Source organism: Amphiura filiformis, chromosome 18, assembly GCF_039555335.1.
Source record: "Amphiura filiformis chromosome 18, Afil_fr2py, whole genome shotgun sequence".
Classification (NCBI taxonomy): Eukaryota; Metazoa; Echinodermata; class Ophiuroidea; order Amphilepidida; family Amphiuridae; genus Amphiura; species Amphiura filiformis.
The window spans coordinates 54,503,806-54,525,366 of NC_092645.1; the positions used below are offsets into that span (position 1 = coordinate 54,503,806).

The window sequence follows — 21,561 nt, forward strand, 5'->3', positions numbered from 1 at the left end:
TCCTAGAAATACACCCTATTTTTCATTTCAAGGTCAATTTTGCTCCAAAACACCCCTAATTTGGACAATCGCAAACAATTTTGTCCTCGAAAATTCCGCGGACATTCCTTGGAAAGTACCCCTAATTGGAACCATCATGCGGACACATTGTCAGTGAAGACTGAACCCACCGGGCATTGCATAGTGACGGATCTACACTTTACGGTAAAATCCATAGTGACAGATGTTGAGATTTCAAAAAAATTGTGAAATGCATAGTGACAGATAACTTTGGCAATCTATTACTTATGTGAGATGTACGATTTTACAACATTTTAATGTTTTGAAAATAACTGGCAAAGGTCAACTTTTAATAGACACATGAATGGCTGAACTTTAATGACAAATCTATGCTCAATACAATTCACCTACTCAACGTTTCCTGATGCCCATTTCTTGATAAATTTGGATTGTCGTCCTCCGTCACTACGGGGTACCAGGGTCAATTCCCGGGACTACTGCGTGACTTTTTTGTTCATGTTCTATCCTTTTTTCATTTCTTCTTTGCCTTCCGATAGCAAAAAAGCATGGTCCGTGTTAGGGTTATAAACCTATTGTCACTAAAACTGTTAGCCTTCATCAAGTTTCCTCCTTACTTTTTCTCTATTCATGCTCTTCTTAGGACCCATGGTCGAAGTATCATATACTGGACTCCCTCAGATTTTTAGTCAGGTCAGAATTTTTGTGTAGGACGAAAGAATAGATAATTTCAAAACTTTGGAAAGAATTAGAAATTTTTGGAAGATGTGGGAAAGTTTTGAATCCATGAATTTTACAAGTTCACTAAACTATGGACGCCAAAGGACTTGAAACAAGTCTATAAAACTGTCAGCAATTGACACTGAGGGGGTACTGCAAGCTTAATAGGCCATTGAAGGAAATCCCCTTGTGACTAATTGATATAATAATTAGCCACAGTATTAAGAGGCTATCCTGTTTCGTAACAGATATTCAGGGCAAAAGCTTTGGCTTGACTAGGTGTGAAGGTGTTTTACAGGACTTAAAAAAGTGTTAATCTGTTGATCAATACCTACATGTAGTAAAAGTGTGCTGAGGCTTGTGGATCAACGCCTAGGCGTTGTGCCTGTGCGTAGCGCACTATAAATCTTTTTTTTGACACTGGTTTGTCAAACTCTGAAATAGCATCTACTATCAGCTGAAGTTTGTTGAACTTGTACTACAAACTGTAGTCCCATAAACTGTGGCTCAAAATATGTATGAGTCTAATGTAGCCTATTGCAAATCTACGATGTAGGGGAAATTCCGTCACTTTCAATGTGGATGACAGTTATAAAAGCTAAAAATAAAATGTTGGTTAGTTGCGAAATGAGTATTGGTGCTCACATGTGATATTCGTTTACTTTAACAATATTCTTTGCACAGTGTTTTAACTTCTGACAAGCCTGACAAATACCGGTTACCAAGAATGGTTCGCCATAGGGTTGATCCTTCTTGCAAAACTGCACAGAATTAGTTCAGGCCTTCTGTGTTTAGCTGCCGGTGTTCCTGTTAACCCTATGAAAACTACCTGCTGATTGGCCAAAATTAATATTGTGTCCAATTTTGAACCAATCAAGGAGGGTATTAATAAGTTCATCTGCAAATGCAAGTTTGACCATAAATAGTTTAAAGCCTAGTCATAATTGGCAACAAGTTATCAACCAATCAGAAATGCTGTTAGATGACCAGTAGTGTCCAGGGGGTTAAGATTTCTCTCAATGCTCTGTGTGCTAGCCATAGGCTTCTACATGTACATAAAGTTTTAAAAGCGATCTCAAAAACCACTGAACCAATACTGAGTTTATTGGTACTCATTTCAATACATTCTTCATGCTCATGGTCATGAAAATGCACAATTTTGAAAATTTAAATTGTCGTCAGCAGTCGACACCCATGCAACTTGTAATATTACGAGTTACCCGAAATCACATTCCCAACACAAGTCGCAATATTGTACACAGGAGGGTGTGGGCCATCGTCGCCCATCGACGTGCATGTAAGGGAAAAGATACAACAATTACTTCACAAACATTTCAAATAATCTATGAGCAATTTTGAAATTCACCTTCCCTGCATGTATATATCCAAGATGGCCGCCATGTCACAGTATTGGTGGGATTCGCAAAAATCCCAACTGGTGCCTGAGTAAGAAGTATTAATGTTAGGCTTAGTTGATGTCTGTAGTTTATCCTAAAGTTCTTTGATGCAGCTCCACTATTTATTTTGATTGTCTTGAACCATGTAAGGAACTCTTCTAAAGTGGAACATTTGGGATCCAAATTTATCATTGTGGGATTTGCATGGTTGACAAAGCCAAGTCCACTCATCAACGAGGTCAGTTCATGTTTACCATGACTTTGCATTGATGTCAGTGAACCTTGACCATGAATTGAGGATGTGATTGCTCTGTTATGGTGCATTTAGGTGCTTGGTGAATGATTTCTGGATTTTCTGTTTTGCTGTAACTTTGATGAAGCATATCCATCTAAACTCATCCCAAAAAGAAAGTATCCAGTTTGATTTTATTCCATAAGTCACAGATGTGGCCTTAAATCAAAACCTACCAAAAGTATGTTACAGATAAATTTATTCCGCACAGTTTGATACCTCATGTGTTCAAATCAATGCTGAATTGATGACACAGTGACCATTTGAATGCAATCACCTCCATTTAAAAAGTTGCAGTAATTCGTATTGATTTGGTCCTGCTACTCAATTATGGGCAGCGATAGATCAAAGGCGCATCAGACGTCTCACTGAGAGCATGCGCCGCAGCTGTCTGGCAGTCATTGATGCAGCAGGAGAAGATGTGAAGAGTGAAGGGCAAAACATTAAGGAAGGAGTAAAAGAGTATCTGTATTCAATAAAACACATGAAGTGAAGTCAAACAGTCTTCATTCGTCTCTGTTATTGTGTACCTTTATGACGAATCTTGAGAAGCAGGAAAACCACACCAATAGGAATTACTGCAACTTCTAAAATTGAGGTTGTTGCGTTTAAAAGGTCGCTGTGTCATCAATTCCGGATCGATTTGGACAAATGAGGTATCAAACTGTGTGGAATAAATTTATCTGTAACATACTTTTGGTAGGTCTTGATTTAAGACCCCATCTTTGACTTATGAACCAAAATCAAACTGGATACTTTCTTTTTGGGATGAGTCTAGGTCTTAGCCTGTGGTAAAGGAAGGAGTAGGGTTTTTCTCATACATGTTCGAAAAGGCAAAAGGGGGAAAACTTTATTTCCTCATTTGCCAGGGGCCATTGGTCTTAATTATCCCAATTGTTCAAAAGTTGTTGGCTTGCTTCAGTCACTGAGATTGGTAGCCCCATCAGTTTTGCCCAGAGTGAGTACATTTCCCCAAACTTGACTGACAAAACTGGGGGAAATGGCCCCTTCCCCCCTCACCTTTGCACACTCCTCTCAAACTTTTATTGAATCAAGTTTGTGTCACCCTGTAAGATGTCCACACAAGGCAGGTGGTTTGTTTCAGATCACCCGGTGTCCTTGGTTCATCTTCTTTTAATGAAGCATGAATCATTATGCCCTGAAAGATCTGATAATGAGTTTAATAATAAGAACTATTTATAAGCAAGAGGCAAAAGAACTGTTGCTCAAGAAAAGTTTGCACAGCACAGTCTTAGTAATTTGTTACTACCAAGGAAGTTTGCAATGCTCAAGCGTAGATCTATTGAAGATATGTCGATCTATGGCTCAAGACCCCCGTGTACTAGGAGAGACAGCATCTGTAACTTAATGTGCATTGTAAACCCTTTAAGTGGAATAGAAAAGATGCATATTGTGTTAATGACTGGAGAAGGGATAACATCAATCCATATGATCCTTGGCCCAGTTTGCGAAACTTGGTTATAAACTTGTAACAACAATCATATTCATATGCCATGCACAGAATAGACTAAATTATCTTATTTTAATATGTATATTTGCATGCGATGTCCATTGTGTAGGACCAGAGAAGAAGAGGAGAATCTCTCTCTGGTAGGACATAACTTAACAGTTGTCGTAAGTTTATGACGGGAGTTTCGCGAACCGGGTCCAGAACACTACCTTGTGCTATAGGGTAGTTTACTGCGTTTATTTTGATCTGTATCACTTGATCTCAAGTCTATGTCTGTTCAAGTTTACAACTGCACCTTTTATGGGTACTACACCCCTGGCCAATTTTGTGCCTATTTTTGCATTTTTCTCAAAAATTATAGCGCATTGATGACAAGTAAGATATGTATATTGTAGGGGCAAGGACTACAACTACTGTACTGAAAATTCAGCAACTCAAAGCAAGTAGTTATTGATTTATTGATCAAATATTGGTTTTCCCTCATTTTTGACTGCAACTCCATAACTGTTGTCTGTGCTGAAATTAAATTTCCAGTGCAGTAGTTGTAGTCCCTGCCCCTATAATATACATATCTTGCTTGTCACCAATGCGCTATAATTTTTGAGAAAAATGCAAAAATAGACACAAAATTAGCCAGGGGTGTAGTACCCCCTTAATAACTGTTCCATGCTGTGGTTCACTGTGGCTGTGGTTATCAAGGTATTGATAACGTGTGTTCAAAGCGTGAAATTAAACGGAGCAAGAAAATGTGCACTTTTAAAGTGACCAATACATCTTTCCAACATATGGCAAAAGTTGTTGAATTAGAAACACTAAGTTGTGATATGACAACCAGTTCACAACTTCCACATCAAGGAATAAAGCAACTTTCTGTCCATGAGTTAGATTGTTCACAGAGTACCCATTGGTAGTGTTTCTTAATGTAAGCGTATAAATACCATGGAACTTTGTCATGGTGATATGAGGCGTGACAGCAAATGGTTTGTGTAAGATCAAAGCTTTGAAGCGGAAGCTAAGTTACTTTCAGGAAGTTATGGAAAAAGTGATAATTTTCATGTTTCATTTATTTTCACACGCATTGCCGTCCCAAACAGCTGCCACAAACATAAACACACAAATATTTATCCTTTTGTGTATAGGTCAATATGTGGATGCTTAGTATCACAAATTTTAAGATAAGTGAAACAGTTCAGCATTGGTAAAGTGTGAAAAATTAATCCCGCGAAAATTAGACATACGGGTTTTTAGAGAAAACCACCCAGCTTATAGTCTGTCAGTTAGGCAGTGGAGTACGTACTATGGGTGACACAGTGGTTTGATGTGGGATGTGTCATTTGGATGCACAAAGATATGTTTTTTTACCGGAGGATAAGTTTATAGGGAAAATTTCGACGGGGATAATATTGTCCGGAATTAACTTATGATAAGGTATGTCGATTTGTATGTGCATGTGTTTATGTGGAATGATAAACTTGGTGTGCCTGATGCGTGGAATTTAAACCAATGCTACATTCTTATCGCTTGGTTGTGCATATCAGAGCTGCAATAGTTTCGTTATGATGAACTATAATGATAAGTACTGTAATGCGGTTTTTAGCTGGTAGGAAAGTTTGTTGTGTGGCAGGGAAATACATGTACAACATGGTGGTTCAGGTTAACATGCATTGGACTATTTCAGTCAGTTTAATTCCATACAGTCGGTCTACTCAGAAGTACAAAGTACCGACGCAGACGTACACATTGTGCTGACTTTGAAGGCTCGAATACCTGCAGCAGAGACGCAGCACTGCAGACTGTTTACGCGCTGTATATTGTCACTTTGTACTTCAGAGTGGACAAACTGTAGTTTTATAAGTTTTGAATAGAAGAGAACATTTGGTAACTTCCATTTGAAATACTCACTCCAGCTGTGGAAGATATTAAGGTAAAGCCATAATACAGGGGGAGTATGGGTTTCAAAATGATTAACAACTCTAACCAATTACATTTGAAATTCATACTCCCCCTGTGGAAGATATTTCCAAAATCTTCCACAGGGGGAGTGTGGATTTCAACTGGAATAGCCCATTGGTCTGATTCAATCAGATCATCCCTCACATTATTTATGCAAGCAAATGCAGAGCTATTTGTGGAATTGTGCCCAATATCTATCATATAAGGATTTCTAATTGTTGTATTACCTGTGTGGTTTGTTTGGAGTGGGTATCCGTTCAAGTTCCTGATGCAAACATTTATTAAGACTAACCAGGATATCTGTAAAACAAAGGGAAGTTGTCTGTTGTGTTAATTAGTTAAAACTAAACAGGGATTTTTAACATTTAAAAGTCTTGACAGTTGCCTAATTGAGTAAAAACTGAAACTTCTAAAATAAGAATAAACTTGGCGGAAAAAAATAATAATAAAAATAATGAATACATATGAAGCATACAAGATGTGTCGCTCAAATGGGTAGGTTTGAGTGTAAAGTGTGCTGAGGCTTGTGGATGAACGTCTAGGTGCCTGTGCGTAGCGCACTATAAATCACTGCACTTTTTTAAGTTTTTCACAAGAAATTCTTAGACGTGGTTCTCCTTTAAAAAAATTAGGCACAAGCACATTGAATGAACGAGTTTCTGACCTAAAATACCTGATTTTTCGCACACTACATATAAAATTTAGATGCTACAAGTGAAAAATGTGTAACATATCAGTGGCGTGTCCAGCCACCAAAGCCCCCCCGCACTTTGTTAAAAATCATGTAAAATCAGCCGTGTTCTGGCAATTTTAGCCATTAATCCCCCCGCATAACTCTGAAAGCCCCTCTGAGCCCCCCCGCAGGAACAGATCCTGGACACGCCGGTGCATATGGACATATTAGCCATTGAGTTGCTATTTTCAGTAAAATAACCCTTAGAAATGGGTATGGGCTTGGCAACTCAAGCATACTTGCTGTGGCCCTATTTCTTTGAAATCTCTATTTCACAGGAATCGTTGCCAGAATCGATTCACTGTTAAGTTGTGAAATTTGTCAGTTTTCAGAAAGTGAGTGTAAAGACAAATTGAAGAGGCGTTAAAAATTTGCCTTTCAAGATGTGATTTACTTTAGCTTATTTACCATCAACAATTGCATTTGCTTTTAAATTTCAAAGTTCATTTCCGTGGCAACATCTCTGATTCTTTTACAATCTCCTTGGAAATTTTTGATGCGGTTTATTCCACATTGTCAAGATCCAGATTAGAGTACACGTTGATTGGAATATTTCGTAATGGTAGGCTTGTACTTTAATAATCAAGAATGGACTGTTCTGGTTTAAATCTACACCCCCTATGGAAGACATGACCATATAAATCTTCCACACAGGATCACTATGTGAAACGGAAAATTTGGGAAAATCACTACGGCTATACCATGTCTTGCGATCGACGATGTGAATGTCTGATATATACACAGTCCTTATGATGCATATAATGCAGCCTATAATCTATGAGACTTGCTTCAATTCACAGTGCTGTAGCCCGAGTCCTTCGATTGGGTGCACCGGTTCTTTCCAGGATCTGTGGTATGATTGAGGGGGCACTGGGTCTTGACTGATAAAGGGTATTGAGGGAGCACTGAATCTTATTGAGGGGGCACTGGGTCTTGATTGAGGGGACACTGAGTCTGATTGAGGGGGCACAAGGTCAAATTAACGCGGCTGTGTACTCTAGACATGGTTTCTTTCGCAAAATTGAGTTTTTTGATAAGTTTGTACTTTGTTATGTTTTTTATAAATACAAGGAATGAAAATCCAGATTTGTAAACTCCAACTGCAATATTTTAAGGATTTTATTTCACTATTCCACTCGTATTTGAGATTGAAAAGGAAAGAAAATCTTTGTTGTACCAGCAGGGTAATACGCTTAGCGCATAACCAGCGCATCGCGTTCAAATGTGATCGCGCAATTTGTTAACGCACAAATACGCTACGATACGCATACGCAGATATCTACAAGCGGCGCATCTTATGGAAGCACCACGGAAGCACTGATTTCACAAAAACCTAGCGGTCAAATGGCTCCGTTTTAGCTGATAAAATGTGGGTTTTTCAAGTTCTTTCCCCGATTTAAATATCAAGTTATGAATGGATTTCGCTCAAACTTCTCAAGGGGCTGTGGATTTACCCGATGTTCACGTTATATAAGGTAGAAAAACGAAAACTGCCGCATTCTCCTGTAAGATTCGATGAAAGTGCAGAATGTGACCACTTTAAACTTCAACGGCCATTCTTTCAATTTTCATTTTCTCGGTAAAATGACGATTTAGGTACACGATAACTCAATAAATACAGCATCTATAGGTAAGCAAATATGATCGTCGTAAAAAGCATGATCGACTCAAGAAACGGTTTTCTCATTTTTTTATATTTTGGTCTATTTATGATTTTAGGCATCATTTTGTGCAAATAGGCGTTTGTGAATTTTAAAAAGTTCAATTTGATGCCTTATATGGTCAATATCTCAAAAAATAAGGCCAATATCAAAAAAATAAAAAACCGTTTTTGGAATGGAGCCTCAAGATTGAGCTAAAAACAAAATAAAATATTTTGGAAAGAGTGTTTTTTGTTATGATGTACCTAACAAATATTGCCAAAAACTCACTTTTTGTGATTTTCTTCATAATTGTTGTTTTTACCCCAAATCTGTATTTATATTAAGATTTATTGATGTCTTGCCTTCATAAAAATGTATACTTTTTATATATCTTGCTGAATAATTACAAAGTTATTGCACTTTTACTACATGCATATCTGAGAGTACACAGCCACCTTAAGAGGCGTCAGTCGTTTGTTGAATGGAATTTTGACTATGATTGGAGGGGCACATGCCCCTAATGCCCCTCTAACACTAGTACGCTACATGTACATCATTCACTGTTCAATTTAGAATGCGTTGTCAGCATAGTTGCATCATGGATGATATAGATTAATGCGTTCTAATCTAGATTGCCATCACTTGTATGGATAGACTACGTTGAAAGGTCACAAGACTGGTAAAGGACAACTGAGTGAGTGGGTATCTTCCAGAAAAGATATCTAACCCTTCCCATAATCCTTTGCAACATAACTCATCACCTCGCTACATCAAATGACACTACTAAGTACTACACAGTGTCATCGCCCCGATATCTTCATGGCAGAAATCGCCATGGTAGGTTGAATCCACAGCCACGCATGGCCATTTTGTTCCGACCTTTGAGACGCATTAATGAGCCGAGGGACATCCCACCTAAGGCTACTGACAATAGCTCGGTAATTGGCTTCTCTTTGTGTAAGCGAGCTTGTATACGCCACGTGAGTGAGTGCTCACACTACACTGTGTGTGACCTTTGTGTGTATACGCCATGTGAGTGATCGCTCACATCAGAAAATCAGAATATTTCTGTCAGTTTTTCCAGTTCAAGACGCAATGGTTCTTTCTCAAGGCGCTAGCTAACGCACGATAATATCCGTTGAACATATGTGACGTGTCATGTCAAAAGGAGACACTTTTGGGCAGGTTATCAATTTGGAGGTTTTTACATATCTTAAATATAGAGATATTTTGCTCCACAACACTGTTTTCCCCAATGAAATCGGACATTCCTAAGCAAAGATATTGAGTTCGCAAGTTAAAGTATTATAAAATTGGAAATTGAGATATTGGCCTTTAAAAATATTATTGACAATGTTGAGAGTAGGTATTACCTTGAAAAATGTCTCAAAAAATACAAGATGCCACTTATATTCCGGTCTGAAACTCTCAGACAATATTTGAAACATTTATAACATCACAAATTTGCAACAAACCCAAATTGTGAAAAAATCATCCCTAGGCAGATTTTTGGCTATTTCTCCATTACGATCCTGCCCAAAAGTGTCTCCTTTTGACATGACACGTCACATATATGTTCAAGTGCAAGGAACCAAATCTGGTTTCTTTATACAAAATCATTTACTGGGATATATTCATCATTTTGTACCCGGTATCCAAAGATTTATCGTCTGAATATCAATCGTGCAAAGCACATTTACGATGTATCAATCCCGGTATTCATTTCAGTGTCTCTGGCTGTATAATGTAATTATTAACCGGGCGATGTCGGTGTGTACTATTACTTTGTACAGGTTCCGTTTGTTTTCATGTTGAGAATAGACTGGCTAAACATGGTTCGATAGTCAAGAAATAATCATATTTTACAAGATCTGGATATGCTCTGTTCATTGAGGTACTTTCTGTCACTATCAACCCATGTTGCACTCCGGGGTCACTCCCATTGTGGCCTGTACACCATCCGCGATAATCAACTTTTGAAAAGCACCCTAAACAAGGATTTAACCCTTGGCTAAAACGACACCCTAAACAGGGATTTCATTCATAGTATCAAATTTCATACCCTAAATTTCTTTTCTGCGTATTTAGCAATGTCAATTTTGCTACCCTTTTTTCCAATTTTTCATGTTTTTGACACCTAAACGCGTGATCGTGCCTACCCACTAAAAAACTTGACCCTTTTACGCGTTTTCATTATCGCGGATGGTGTACAGGCCACAATGGGAGTGACCTCCCGGGGTTGCACTAGATAGCAATTTAAAATCAGTACAGAAAATTAAAATGGGAGAAATGCATTATGGGAAGTCAAGATGTCTCCTGTGAGTGGGTATCTTCTTGATTTAATTTTAGATGTCTTCTCAGAATATTGGTATATGTCAAGTACGCTATAGTTCATTCGAGGAAAAAACTTCCCAAGACATCTGTCATCATATACTAGTCAGTGATTAAGCTGACATATCCAATTAGCTAATGACTGTGATACTGTCCATAGGCAAAATTTTAAACTACAAATTTGACTTGAACTTGAAGAAAATATTCACAATGGTGGTACAGATTCTATGGATATTGTCTCTGTCTGTATAGAAAACTGTAGACTCATAAGAGTCTATGAGAAAATGCTGGCTACATTGTACATTGGGGGATACTCAGTACTAATCACCATATTGGGTTGTGCCGCAAATATGGGTTTCATTTTCGGGCCTGTGATATAACCCGTTTGTAAGTCGATTTTGGTATAAATATTTCATGGTAACTGGAGCCATGAGCCCAAGTTTAAAAACAATTTTGAAATTTTGGGAAAGTTTCACAAAATTGTGTTAAATTTGGCAAAAAACCTAGGCTTATGATATAAAAATGTGTCAAATTTTCTTGGAAATTGGTATAAATATGGATCAACTTTCATATTCTTGGTGACACATCCCTACCCCCAACACAACCAAACATGAGTTACCTATCCCAGGACATGCATAGTGTTTGCTTTTAATGTTCAGTTTTTAATGGTCCAGAAAGAAACTATTTGCAAGGACTGTCTTTTGGAATTTGCTGGAGAGCATTAAATAGCTCTTCAGGAGCCTTCAAGGGGAGCTGTTTAGAGCATACAATAGAGTGTAAGGAGAGAATGGTCAACCAAGGAAAGCTAAAAATCAATCTCCTATATTATATTTAAGGAGAGCAGTAGAGAGCGATTGGTCTCGCTCTCCTCAAAAGGAAGTCCCTGTATTTGTATTTTGTCATATTTTTACAAAATCACAAAAAAAAAAAACTGCTGTGGTTAATTTGATCTAGATGCATCAGCTGTTTCTCTATTACACAAATTCACCAATCATAATGGGTCATGGAAGTTTGTTTTCTTTCGGACACACTGTAGATCCCGTTAATAAGTTCTGGTTGAGTGATATGTTATAGCTAAGACAAATGTATTGTGACTTGTTATGATGTAAGCAGGTATATCACAAGTGGTGTATTATATACGCGTTCGTATGTGAGTAGCGTACACACGTAGTTGACTACTCATCATTGATCTACCTTATATTTTACGGAAGGATTATTTTTTCAATTTTAGAAATTGAAGGATTTATTTTGTTGGATACATTCCGGATCAGTTATACTCCTTTCAGTATCAGTAAGTGATTTGTTTTGTTGATTTATGTTGATAATGTTTTGGAGGGTGCCTCATATATTTTGTAAAAATAATTCAAGTCCGATGTATACTCCACTTCGCGAGCCGCGATTTCCCAGGCCGTGAAGTAATTCCTTCGCGGAGCAGGTTTCTTCGCTTCGCGGAGAGTTGGATTTGGTTCAACTTTTGGGGGGTAGGCCAGCGAAGTTTCTATATGAAAGCACAGAGCTGGCAACAATTCTTCGCGATACTCGGCAATATTTTGATGAAGTGTACATGAATGCCTTCGTGCGAAGCTGCTTGAATTAATTTTTCATCACAGCTTCTCGGGAAGTGGAGTATACATCAGACTTTAGACTTTTTTGGGTCCTGACAGCCCCCCCCCCCCCATGAGCGACATACATAAGATTGTGTGTTATACATGTATACACCTGCTAAATCTAGCTCAGCTCTATCTAAATATTACGAAATGCCACTGTTAAAACCATTAGATCAAAAGTAAATCATCTTCAACAGTATTATAGGAAGCATTCTATTTGTAAAATTCACTCTGGGAGCACTAAAGAGATACCAAAAAAAGACCACTTCAGTGGCACAGTATTTTTGAAGAGCCTGCTAGCAAAGGGTGTGCATCCTTTTGAATTATTCCCGATCACGAATTGTCAGTGAGTCTGTTGCATGTTGAGATACTCCTGTGTAACTCATATGTAAATATAGCAATAAGATGGCTTGGGGCATTGATAAGGGTTTTTAAGCTTTAAAAGTGGTCGGGAAGTCACAACTGGAAGAATAAATTGTTTTTACAACGTCTTGTATGTTCCTTTAATTAATCTGTATGTTTGCTCGTTTATCATCGGGCTCCCGTTTTGTCTGTCAAATTTTGTCGTTTATAGTGATTTTGTATTTTTAGTTGATCACCACGTCAGTATTTGATAGGAGCGACCGGAGTGATTGTGTTTGTCCTGCACCCAGATGTGATGTTTTGCACCGCTGGGCGCGATACCTGAAATGGTCTGCCCAGAAATGCAGTAGAAGTAGGCTTTCCTGCGATTTTGTCAAATACATTTATAAGTGATTTGGTGGTACAAGAGTGCTAGGCCTACAGATTATTTGTGTACAAAGCATGGGCATCAAACCTAGGTTTGAACTATTTTCACCCTGATGTGGCAGTGACGTCAGTGCACATTTCATTCACTGGGGCAGCTGCAAATTGGCAGCATTCGCTCAAAGCACTGGCGTACATACACCCGCGCTTTAAGACGCCGCATACATGTAGATGCACAGATGAAACAGCTGCCTCAACGCAGTCAATTGACACCACTGCCACATCAGGGTGAAAATGGTGTAAATGTTGTTAAACGGTGATGACTGAACAGCGGTGAAACATGTTTGAATCCCTAAATGACGGATACATCTTCCTGTACTAAAAACTAACAATACTATATACATGTACATGCTAATAATTATAATGTGATACAAATGTAAGTTACCATCTGTACATCAGATGGCATATCATTGCAACACCCCCTTCACACACACATGCACCCCCTACAAACTACATACACACCCCCCTGTAAGTGCCTCCAAACGAGGACGTACAAAGTAAAAACACAATGTACTATCCAATCGAGGACTGCAGTGATCAACATACCCGATGGACATACACACTATGAGGGGTACGCCCTGTGCCAAGAGGGGACGTGCTCTAAATAGCCTTTATACATCTTTTCCGTCATCCTGCACCAATGACAGACTGTGGACAGTCCACATGTAGGTGTGTGTCCATGGTTGGAGGTGTGTTACCACAAATATGACCTTGTTTAGTGGTGAACACATGATACACCCTACACCCCAGCAAACAAACAAACACAGACATCACTATTTGCAGTGACATAGCAATGGTATACCTGTCTCATCAGGGGGGATCAAGACTATAGACAACCATGGTGTTTTGACCGGTCTGGTATTTGTTTACAAACATACAAACACACACACCAGGTGTGCTAAGGTGACTTCAATAGAAGGTTTCTGTGGTTGGCTAATTTGGTGCATTTTTGCAAGCAAGATACCCCGGGGGGGTCACTTGCTTACCAAAGTGGTACGCATGCTTGTCCCCAAAAACGTCGAAAAAGGGTTTGTTTTATTTACGCCATTTAGGGGTTCATTTTAGTTTCTTACACCGAATTACGCCATATTTTAGGGGTAAGATTTTCAGAGCCTTACGTCAATAAGGGGTGAAATTTTTCTACACTGATTACGCCATTTAGGGTCCATTTTTGAGGTGCTGGGACGAGCATGCATACCACTTTGGTAGCGAGTGATCCCCCCGGGCAAGATACACGGAACTTGGAGCATGAAAAGGGGCATTTTTTCCCCATATTTCAGGATTTTCTATTGACAACTACAATATCCTTAACAATCCCACACAAACCACAAGGAAGGAAAATGCAGCTCAATTGAACAAGTCAGACTAGCTCAGAATTGGTATTGGTAGGATATATCGCAACATCTCATATAGAATTGAAAATATGTCTGTTCCCTCGTTGCTTCTGCTCTAATGTTCAATGCTCTGAACTATTTTTTATTCAGTATCATCACAAGCCTTATGTATATATGTATATTTTCACTAGTAATTGAATTAGATATATAAAGATAACACAATATCGGTGGTTAGACAACTGTAGGACAGGTCATAGAGGAAATAGTCTACTTTATAGCCCCTTTATGAAATTCATATTCTACAATGTAATGTCAACTCATCTCATTGAAATTTACAAGTTCAGAACATTATTAGAACCGCTCCCATGCGAAAACAGTGATGCATCAAGAAACTCCTCTAGGCAGAGAGGGCGGTAACTGGGGATGTATTGTGTGTTATGGAAGGGCATAGCCAGGGTGACTTGTTGATCAAAAAGGAACTGCAAAGCAGTCTACATGTATACAGGAAAAGGAAAAAGCCTCCTTTGCTTTTGTTTTTGTAGCATTTTTATTTACATACTTTGTGAATTTTCCAATTTTAGCTTGTGATTTTTAATTATCATCCATAGACCTACATAAAGAACATATTCACACATATTTATTTTCACAGTAGCTATATGATGAGCGCAAAAACCACAAACATTAATGTTCCGCGAAAATTTTACAATTATACCTTCCTATTTAGTTCCGACTAAAGTATAGGTGGGACTAACTTCCTGTATCCCCCCCATTATCATGCGGTCAAAGGATGTACCACTAAAACAATAACATTGGTGTGTATGCTTTGTTTTCTGTTCTGGTGTGCATTACCAGGTGAATATCGGCCATTTTGTAGCCACATAGCAACTTGATCAAAGGAAATGTTGTAATGGTTCTTTCGAAAACAATAACACAGGAATGTATTGTCATCTTTTGGAGGAGGCATGGATTTGTTGCTATCGATACGTGGATTAATGGAGAAAGTAGGCGTTGTCCATGCGTTGGGGTAATGTTTGGATATTGTATGCGAATGTGGTTACGCAAAAGCGGACTATTTTGAATTGATAGATAAAAGTCATCGGTAAAACTACACCTTGTTATTACATCAGGGTATCATCATTTGATCTGAAGTGTTGCTGACTTACGTATATGGATCCAGTTTTGAAAATGTTGTTATATTTTGGAATATATTGTCATCCATCTGACGCTGTATGAAATTCAAAAGTGAATAAACCGATGTACTAGCGTCACACTTCTGCGGATCATAAATAACTTCAAGATAGACATTTTAGCAACAAGTGGTTGGATTATGTTGATGCATTGAAGCAATTTTAGAAATTGCCTCATTTTGCGTCGTCTGCTTAAGTCGTCTGCCGCTAATACCTCCATACATTGGGCTATTACAAATATTGTCTATAATGACTATACCAGACAGCGATTATCGTCGTCTAAAAACGTCAGCATGTATAATAATGTATGGATAACGTTTGAACTCTAATGAGTCGTCTCAATTGGTTCTCGTTAGCGAAGCATCTGTTTTAGTAGCACCTATTCTTTATTATGCGGTATACACTGGGTGAAGTGTTTTATTAGGTTCTCCAGAATTGGGTTGTTATGATGTGTGTTGGTTATGTGGACAGGATGGAGAGCTGACTGTAAACAATGATGGAGACATTAGCTGTACCAAATCAAGGTGTGTGGGTGTGTAATTATGGTAATTATTGCAGACTTAAGTGGTCTGGTTGCCGAGTCGGTCAAATTGTTGAAACATTTTTAGTAGACATGCAACTTACGGTACTCCAAAAGTATCATTGTACATACCGCTGTGAATATTTTTCATATTTATGTTGCATTTTAGATCCATGTACTCTGTCAAAATATTATAAGTTGTTACCATTACAACTTTGGACCATTCTAGTCAATGGTGTTTGCTGTATTGTTTGTTTCATCAACATTAATATCAATAGTGATAATTATTATGGGAGTGGTTGGCAGTCCCTGAATGGGGACAGATGGGAGTGGTGGGGGGGAAGCATTGAATCTAAAATTGTGTTGGATAATATTTTTCTGAAGTCCCCATCACAAAGAGTGTACTAATTTTTTTTTTGTTGTTGACAAATTTGGATCTAGAGGAGACAAGTTCTGGTAAAAATATGAATTATGCGGTAGAAACTGTAAAAATAATTTATAGCTGTGATCACATTTTGAACCTGCGTGCATTGGAATGAGGTATTATTTATTATATAGGTGTATGCTGAACAAAGTGACTTGTGGCCTATTTATCCTATCATGACCGTTTTAAAGACATTTCTTGTTTAAAATATGTTAAAACATCGTGTTCCTACATATATGGCCTTTGTCTGAACTAGGGTTACCAGACCCACAATTAAGTAGCCCAATTGGTCCAACTTCTGAAGATTTTCCCATCAGTATTGGCACCAGGATTGAATTTCAGGAGAGCGTGGGCAAAATCAACAAATTTTGTCCAAAATTGCCGCTAAAAGTGGAATTTTTTCGTCATTTTGGGTTTTTACTGGGGGAAATCTGGGGGAAAGAGTCCTGATGGGGGGCATTTGCCCTCACATCCCCCAGCACTGTCAATGGTTCCCATCAACTTGTGACAACTTCATGCACCACAGAAACCAGTGTAGTTAAAGGGAAAAAAACAAGCAACTTTTCAACTTTGGCTCCCACAAAAAATAGTAGCTTCCTGTCCCATAGAATTGATTTGACCTGTTGGCAACCCTGGTCTGCCCTGGCTTGATTATTTCCCCTCATATCTTGAACATGATTAGTATTTATAACTATTACAGGAAAAAGGATCTTATACAACACCAATGTAGGCCTAGTTAGCCATTATACCATGACATAGTATACTATATTTGGGTGTGTGGGGTTTCTTTGGCAGTTCCATCGAACACCAATAAAACCAGCGAGAAGAGGATGTTGCACCACATAAACCCACCTGGTATAGGCCTACATGGTAACAGATGTCACTGTTCATTCTCTGAATTGGAAGAGGTGGTGTGGTATTACTACTAATATATAGGACTGGATAAAATATTCTTGTTCACACTAAGTAACTGGGAGAGTCAGAGTGGGAGAGTATATAGCGACAAGATTCTACTGATTGCGTATAAAGATTTGACAATTGTAATCCCACTTGGTACCATACATCTCTATAAGACGTCATTGTTCAATCTCTGAATTTGAAGCAATTGGAAGCTGTGGTGTGGTACTACTACAAATATATAGGACTGGATAAGATATTCTTGTTGACACTAAGTAACTGGGAGAGTATAGCGACAAGATTCTACTAATTGCCTATATAGATGTGAAAATTGTAATCCCACTTGGTACCATACATCTGTATATGACCTCATTGTTTAATCTCTGAATTGGAAGCAAGTGGCGTGGTACTACAAATATATAAGGACTGGATAAAATATTCTTGTTGACACTATTAAAGTAACTGTGAGAGTATAGCGACAAGATCTACTGATTGCGTACCGTATAAAGATTCGAAAATTTTAAACCCACTTGGTACCATACCTCTCTACAAGACGTCATTGTTCAATCTCTGAATTGGAAGCAATTGGAAGCTGTGGCTTGGTACTACTACAAATATATAGGACTGGATAAGATATTCTTGTTAACACGAAGTAACTGGGAGAATATAGCGACAAGATTCTACTCATTGCTTATAGATTTGAAAATTGTTGTTCACTGAACTTGTGGATTCTCCAAGACAATTAACATGATTTAATTCTGGACATATGGTTTCAGCCAAACTACATGCGCTATATTAGGTCTACATAAAAGTTTATCAACAAGTCAGGCGTGGGGAAGCTGTTAATTGTCAGTATTTCTTGGATATAATTGGCACAATGTGTTGAGTTTACATTATAGTTTCGACAGAGTCATATGGTTCAAATCTGTTGTTTATTTGGTTGTGTCCAAACAGATTGGAAAAGTGTGAGCCAGTTGTGTCTAAGAGCCACCATTCTCTGTTGAAAACTGAGGAGGCCTTAAATACAGTGTATGTTATCATGAGGCACGTCTCATAACTGGCACATAACCAATGCATTTAAGTGAACTTAAGTCTCCTAAGTCAAAGGTCTGTTCATAGTTCACTGTTTCTATGAGTCTCCTGTATACCATTTTATTGTCAGTGCTGCATACCTGCATGTAGTTTGAGTCAATATATCACCTCCACTGAATGTGTGTTTTCTATGCACCATAACCATACAGCCATAGATCTGTGAAGGATTGTCTTATACTCACGGCTTATACTTTTGAGTGTGTGGTGAATTTCTACAATGATTTCCATAGCAGCCGGGTCTAAAAACGGCAAGATGCAGTCGTCGTTGGACAGTCTGTGTGCCAGTGCGTTATTCATGGGGAAAGGTGCGATAGGGATTGATACACCAACTGTACCCCAAAGTGAGAAGTCGGAGCAAAGCAACTTCGCGACTGAAAGCAATGTGCCTTGTTTGGGGAGTCTCTGCGAGAGTGCTTTAGACACAGAGAATGCCACTACAGGCGTGGACACATCGTCTGTACCATCTACGATAGAGATTGTAGTTGCAACGGAAGAGGAGTCTGTTCAAAGTGATTTGACGAATACAAGAAACATGCCACATCTGGGCAGACTCTGTAGGAGTGCATTCATTGCAGGGAATGGTGCTTTGGGTATGGATACACTGGTTTTACCAGGAATGGATACGCAAGGTTTAGAATGGACACCAGGAACGGATACACTGTCTTTATCAAGAGCGGATACGCTACCTTTACCAGGAATGGATACACTGCCTTTACCAGGGGAAGGTGTGTTGTTGGTTTGCATATAAGTTTAATATGTAGCTTGCATCAAAACTGTGACATGTATTTTTCTCAAGTTGATTTCTTTTTTAAAATTCTAGGCCGTGTGTTTTAGATTTTTCAGGCACGCTCTCAACAGCTCCTCTTGAGGGTATTAAGGAGAGCTGTTCAAACCGCTCCCCTAAAATCTTTAGGAAGAGTGGCTGAGCTGTTACGGGAGAGTGGCGAGCAACAAGAGGGTTTTCAGTCATATTATGCATGCCTTTATTTAGGTACCTCTAGAGAATTTTGAATTGGGTGAAACCTATCAATAGATTTCAAGTATGTTCTACTGATATTTAGTTACAGTAAAGTTGGGTGAAGTCATAAAAAACAGCTCTCCTGATTGCAATTAAGGGGAGTGATAAGTAGCTCACACCAAAAGCAATTAAGGAGAGCTGTTGCCAGGTGAGAGCTCCAGCTCTCCTCAAAACAAAAGACTTGAAATTTCTTAAAGTTGTTCTTAAATGTGGCTGAATCCCACCATATCACATTAAACCGTGGTTGAAAAAACAAAGCAAGGAAACAGCAGCCATCTATACATACATTAATGTATATTACCTTGGCTGAAGTACTTCCTTATTCTATTCTTTGTCTTTATATGATACATACGTGCGGTCCCGGTGTTCTGTACCTCAGATTGTTGCACAGGCTTTACGTGCACAGATAACTTTGAGTTAACTATGCATATTAATCCCGGTACTATATGGGGGGTTGTGCTGATAGGCTGTGATAACTTATGTGAATATACGTGTGCACAAGTTGGGATTTTATCAATGCGTACAGTAACAAAAACCGAATATAAGAAAATAAAGTTGGTTGCCCAGATTTCTTCAGTCAAAACTTCTGCAAATGTTGATTGTTAAATCTGTATGGAACTCCAGTCATGTTTTTTAAATGGTTGATCAAATGTGGCTGAAGTGCACAGTTTCCACAATTTGTAGTAAAAGTTTCTAAAAAATGTTATTTTTTCTGTTTTCTCTCTCTCTCTCTCTTCTCCTTACAGCTTACAAATTCAACACCCTCCCTCGACTGGGTAAGAAGAAAAAGACATCAAAAGTAAAAGAATCAAAGGACGACATCGGAACAGATACACCCAAGACTGAGCCTAGTCTCAGACCCAAGTCTCAGAGGAGAAGCGCGTTTGAAATGACGCGACGGAAGCTGAGCCGTGGCTCCCGGGATCATACTCCTGTGTCCTTTGATGCAGCACATAGTCATAAAGGCCGGGTTAGCAAGGTAATTGAATTGAGTTTTCATTTCGTTTTCATATGGTTATCAATTATTGTACAATGTCATTATCAAAACTGGAATCCTATGTATATAAGGTGATCCTGATTAAGGGAGGCCTGATGCAAAATGAAAAATTCAATTTTTTTTCAGGGCCCCCTTTTGGACCTAAAATTATTTACCCTTTGGCCATAGAAAATAGTGTAAACTCATGTTCTACAAGAAAAATTAAGGTGATTTGTTTTAAAGCCCCCTCCCCTTTTCAGAGGGATAAAAATTTCAGGGCTCCTCCTTTTTGCATCAGGCCTCCCTGTTACAAGTGTTTGTGAGTGGTTCCTAACTCCTTAAAAAAGTTAATTTACAGAAATTAAACCAGAGAACCATTATACTACTACGTGCAATAGCTCTGTCAGCTATGGGGGAAAATTGGGGGGTATTTGGTCCTTGCCAACGGTACGCCGAAAAACCAAAAAAAAAAACCCAATTCTGCGTCTCTTCAGAAGCGTTCAAGTATCGCTTTCAGGTCACATTAAGTGCGTTTTTCAAATGTGTCTAGTATGCGATGGTGTGGTCACAAGACAACGATTGCCCCGAGGGCATTGCGAGCAAAACCGAATATACCCAATATTTGCTCCACGCATGTATCAAGATGGCAGTCAATCCGGGTTCTCTGGTTTTAACCCCATGAGAATTCGTCAATGAGAACTACCTGCCTATTGGTCAAAAAGTAGTTTTTCATTATCATTTGGACCAATCAGTAACATTGTTAGAATAGTTTCACCATGCAAAAAAATGGGGTGAATTATTTGCAAAACTCCATTCTGATTGGTGAAGATATCATGTAATTGACCAATCAGAGGCAATGTTAGATTGGCAGGTAGTGCTTAGAGGGTTAATTCTGTGAGATTGCTTCTCATTTTGAAAACTCTTCTTCAACTGTACTCACATCTTTATATGATTCAAAATGACAAAAAAAATATATTTCCTCATGGAAAGATACTATCTACAAGCTAGTAAGTGTCAGAAGTTTCATGTTTCTAATTATTTTGAAAGATGATTAAAATTATTTATTTGTTTTTCAGGATGTGGATAAATTACAAGGTTCAGAGAAGGCTGTTATGGTAGCACTCAAATGGTTTCTAGGTAAGTAACATCATCCATCAAGTCA

The 21,561-nt window shown here is 38.5% G+C and overlaps 1 protein-coding gene across 2 annotated transcripts in view; it reads left to right on the forward strand.

Moving 5' to 3' along the window:
- Window positions 1–21,561, forward strand: part of LOC140138820 (rap guanine nucleotide exchange factor 1-like) — a 263,652-nt gene that overhangs the window by 183,316 nt on the left and 58,775 nt on the right. For both annotated transcript variants that reach the window (XM_072160591.1, XM_072160590.1), the window contains exons 2-3: window positions 20,170–20,402; window positions 21,476–21,536. In XM_072160591.1, coding sequence (XP_072016692.1) covers window positions 20,170–20,402; window positions 21,476–21,536 — 294 coding nt within the window. The remainder of the gene's footprint in view (window positions 1–20,169; window positions 20,403–21,475; window positions 21,537–21,561) is intronic.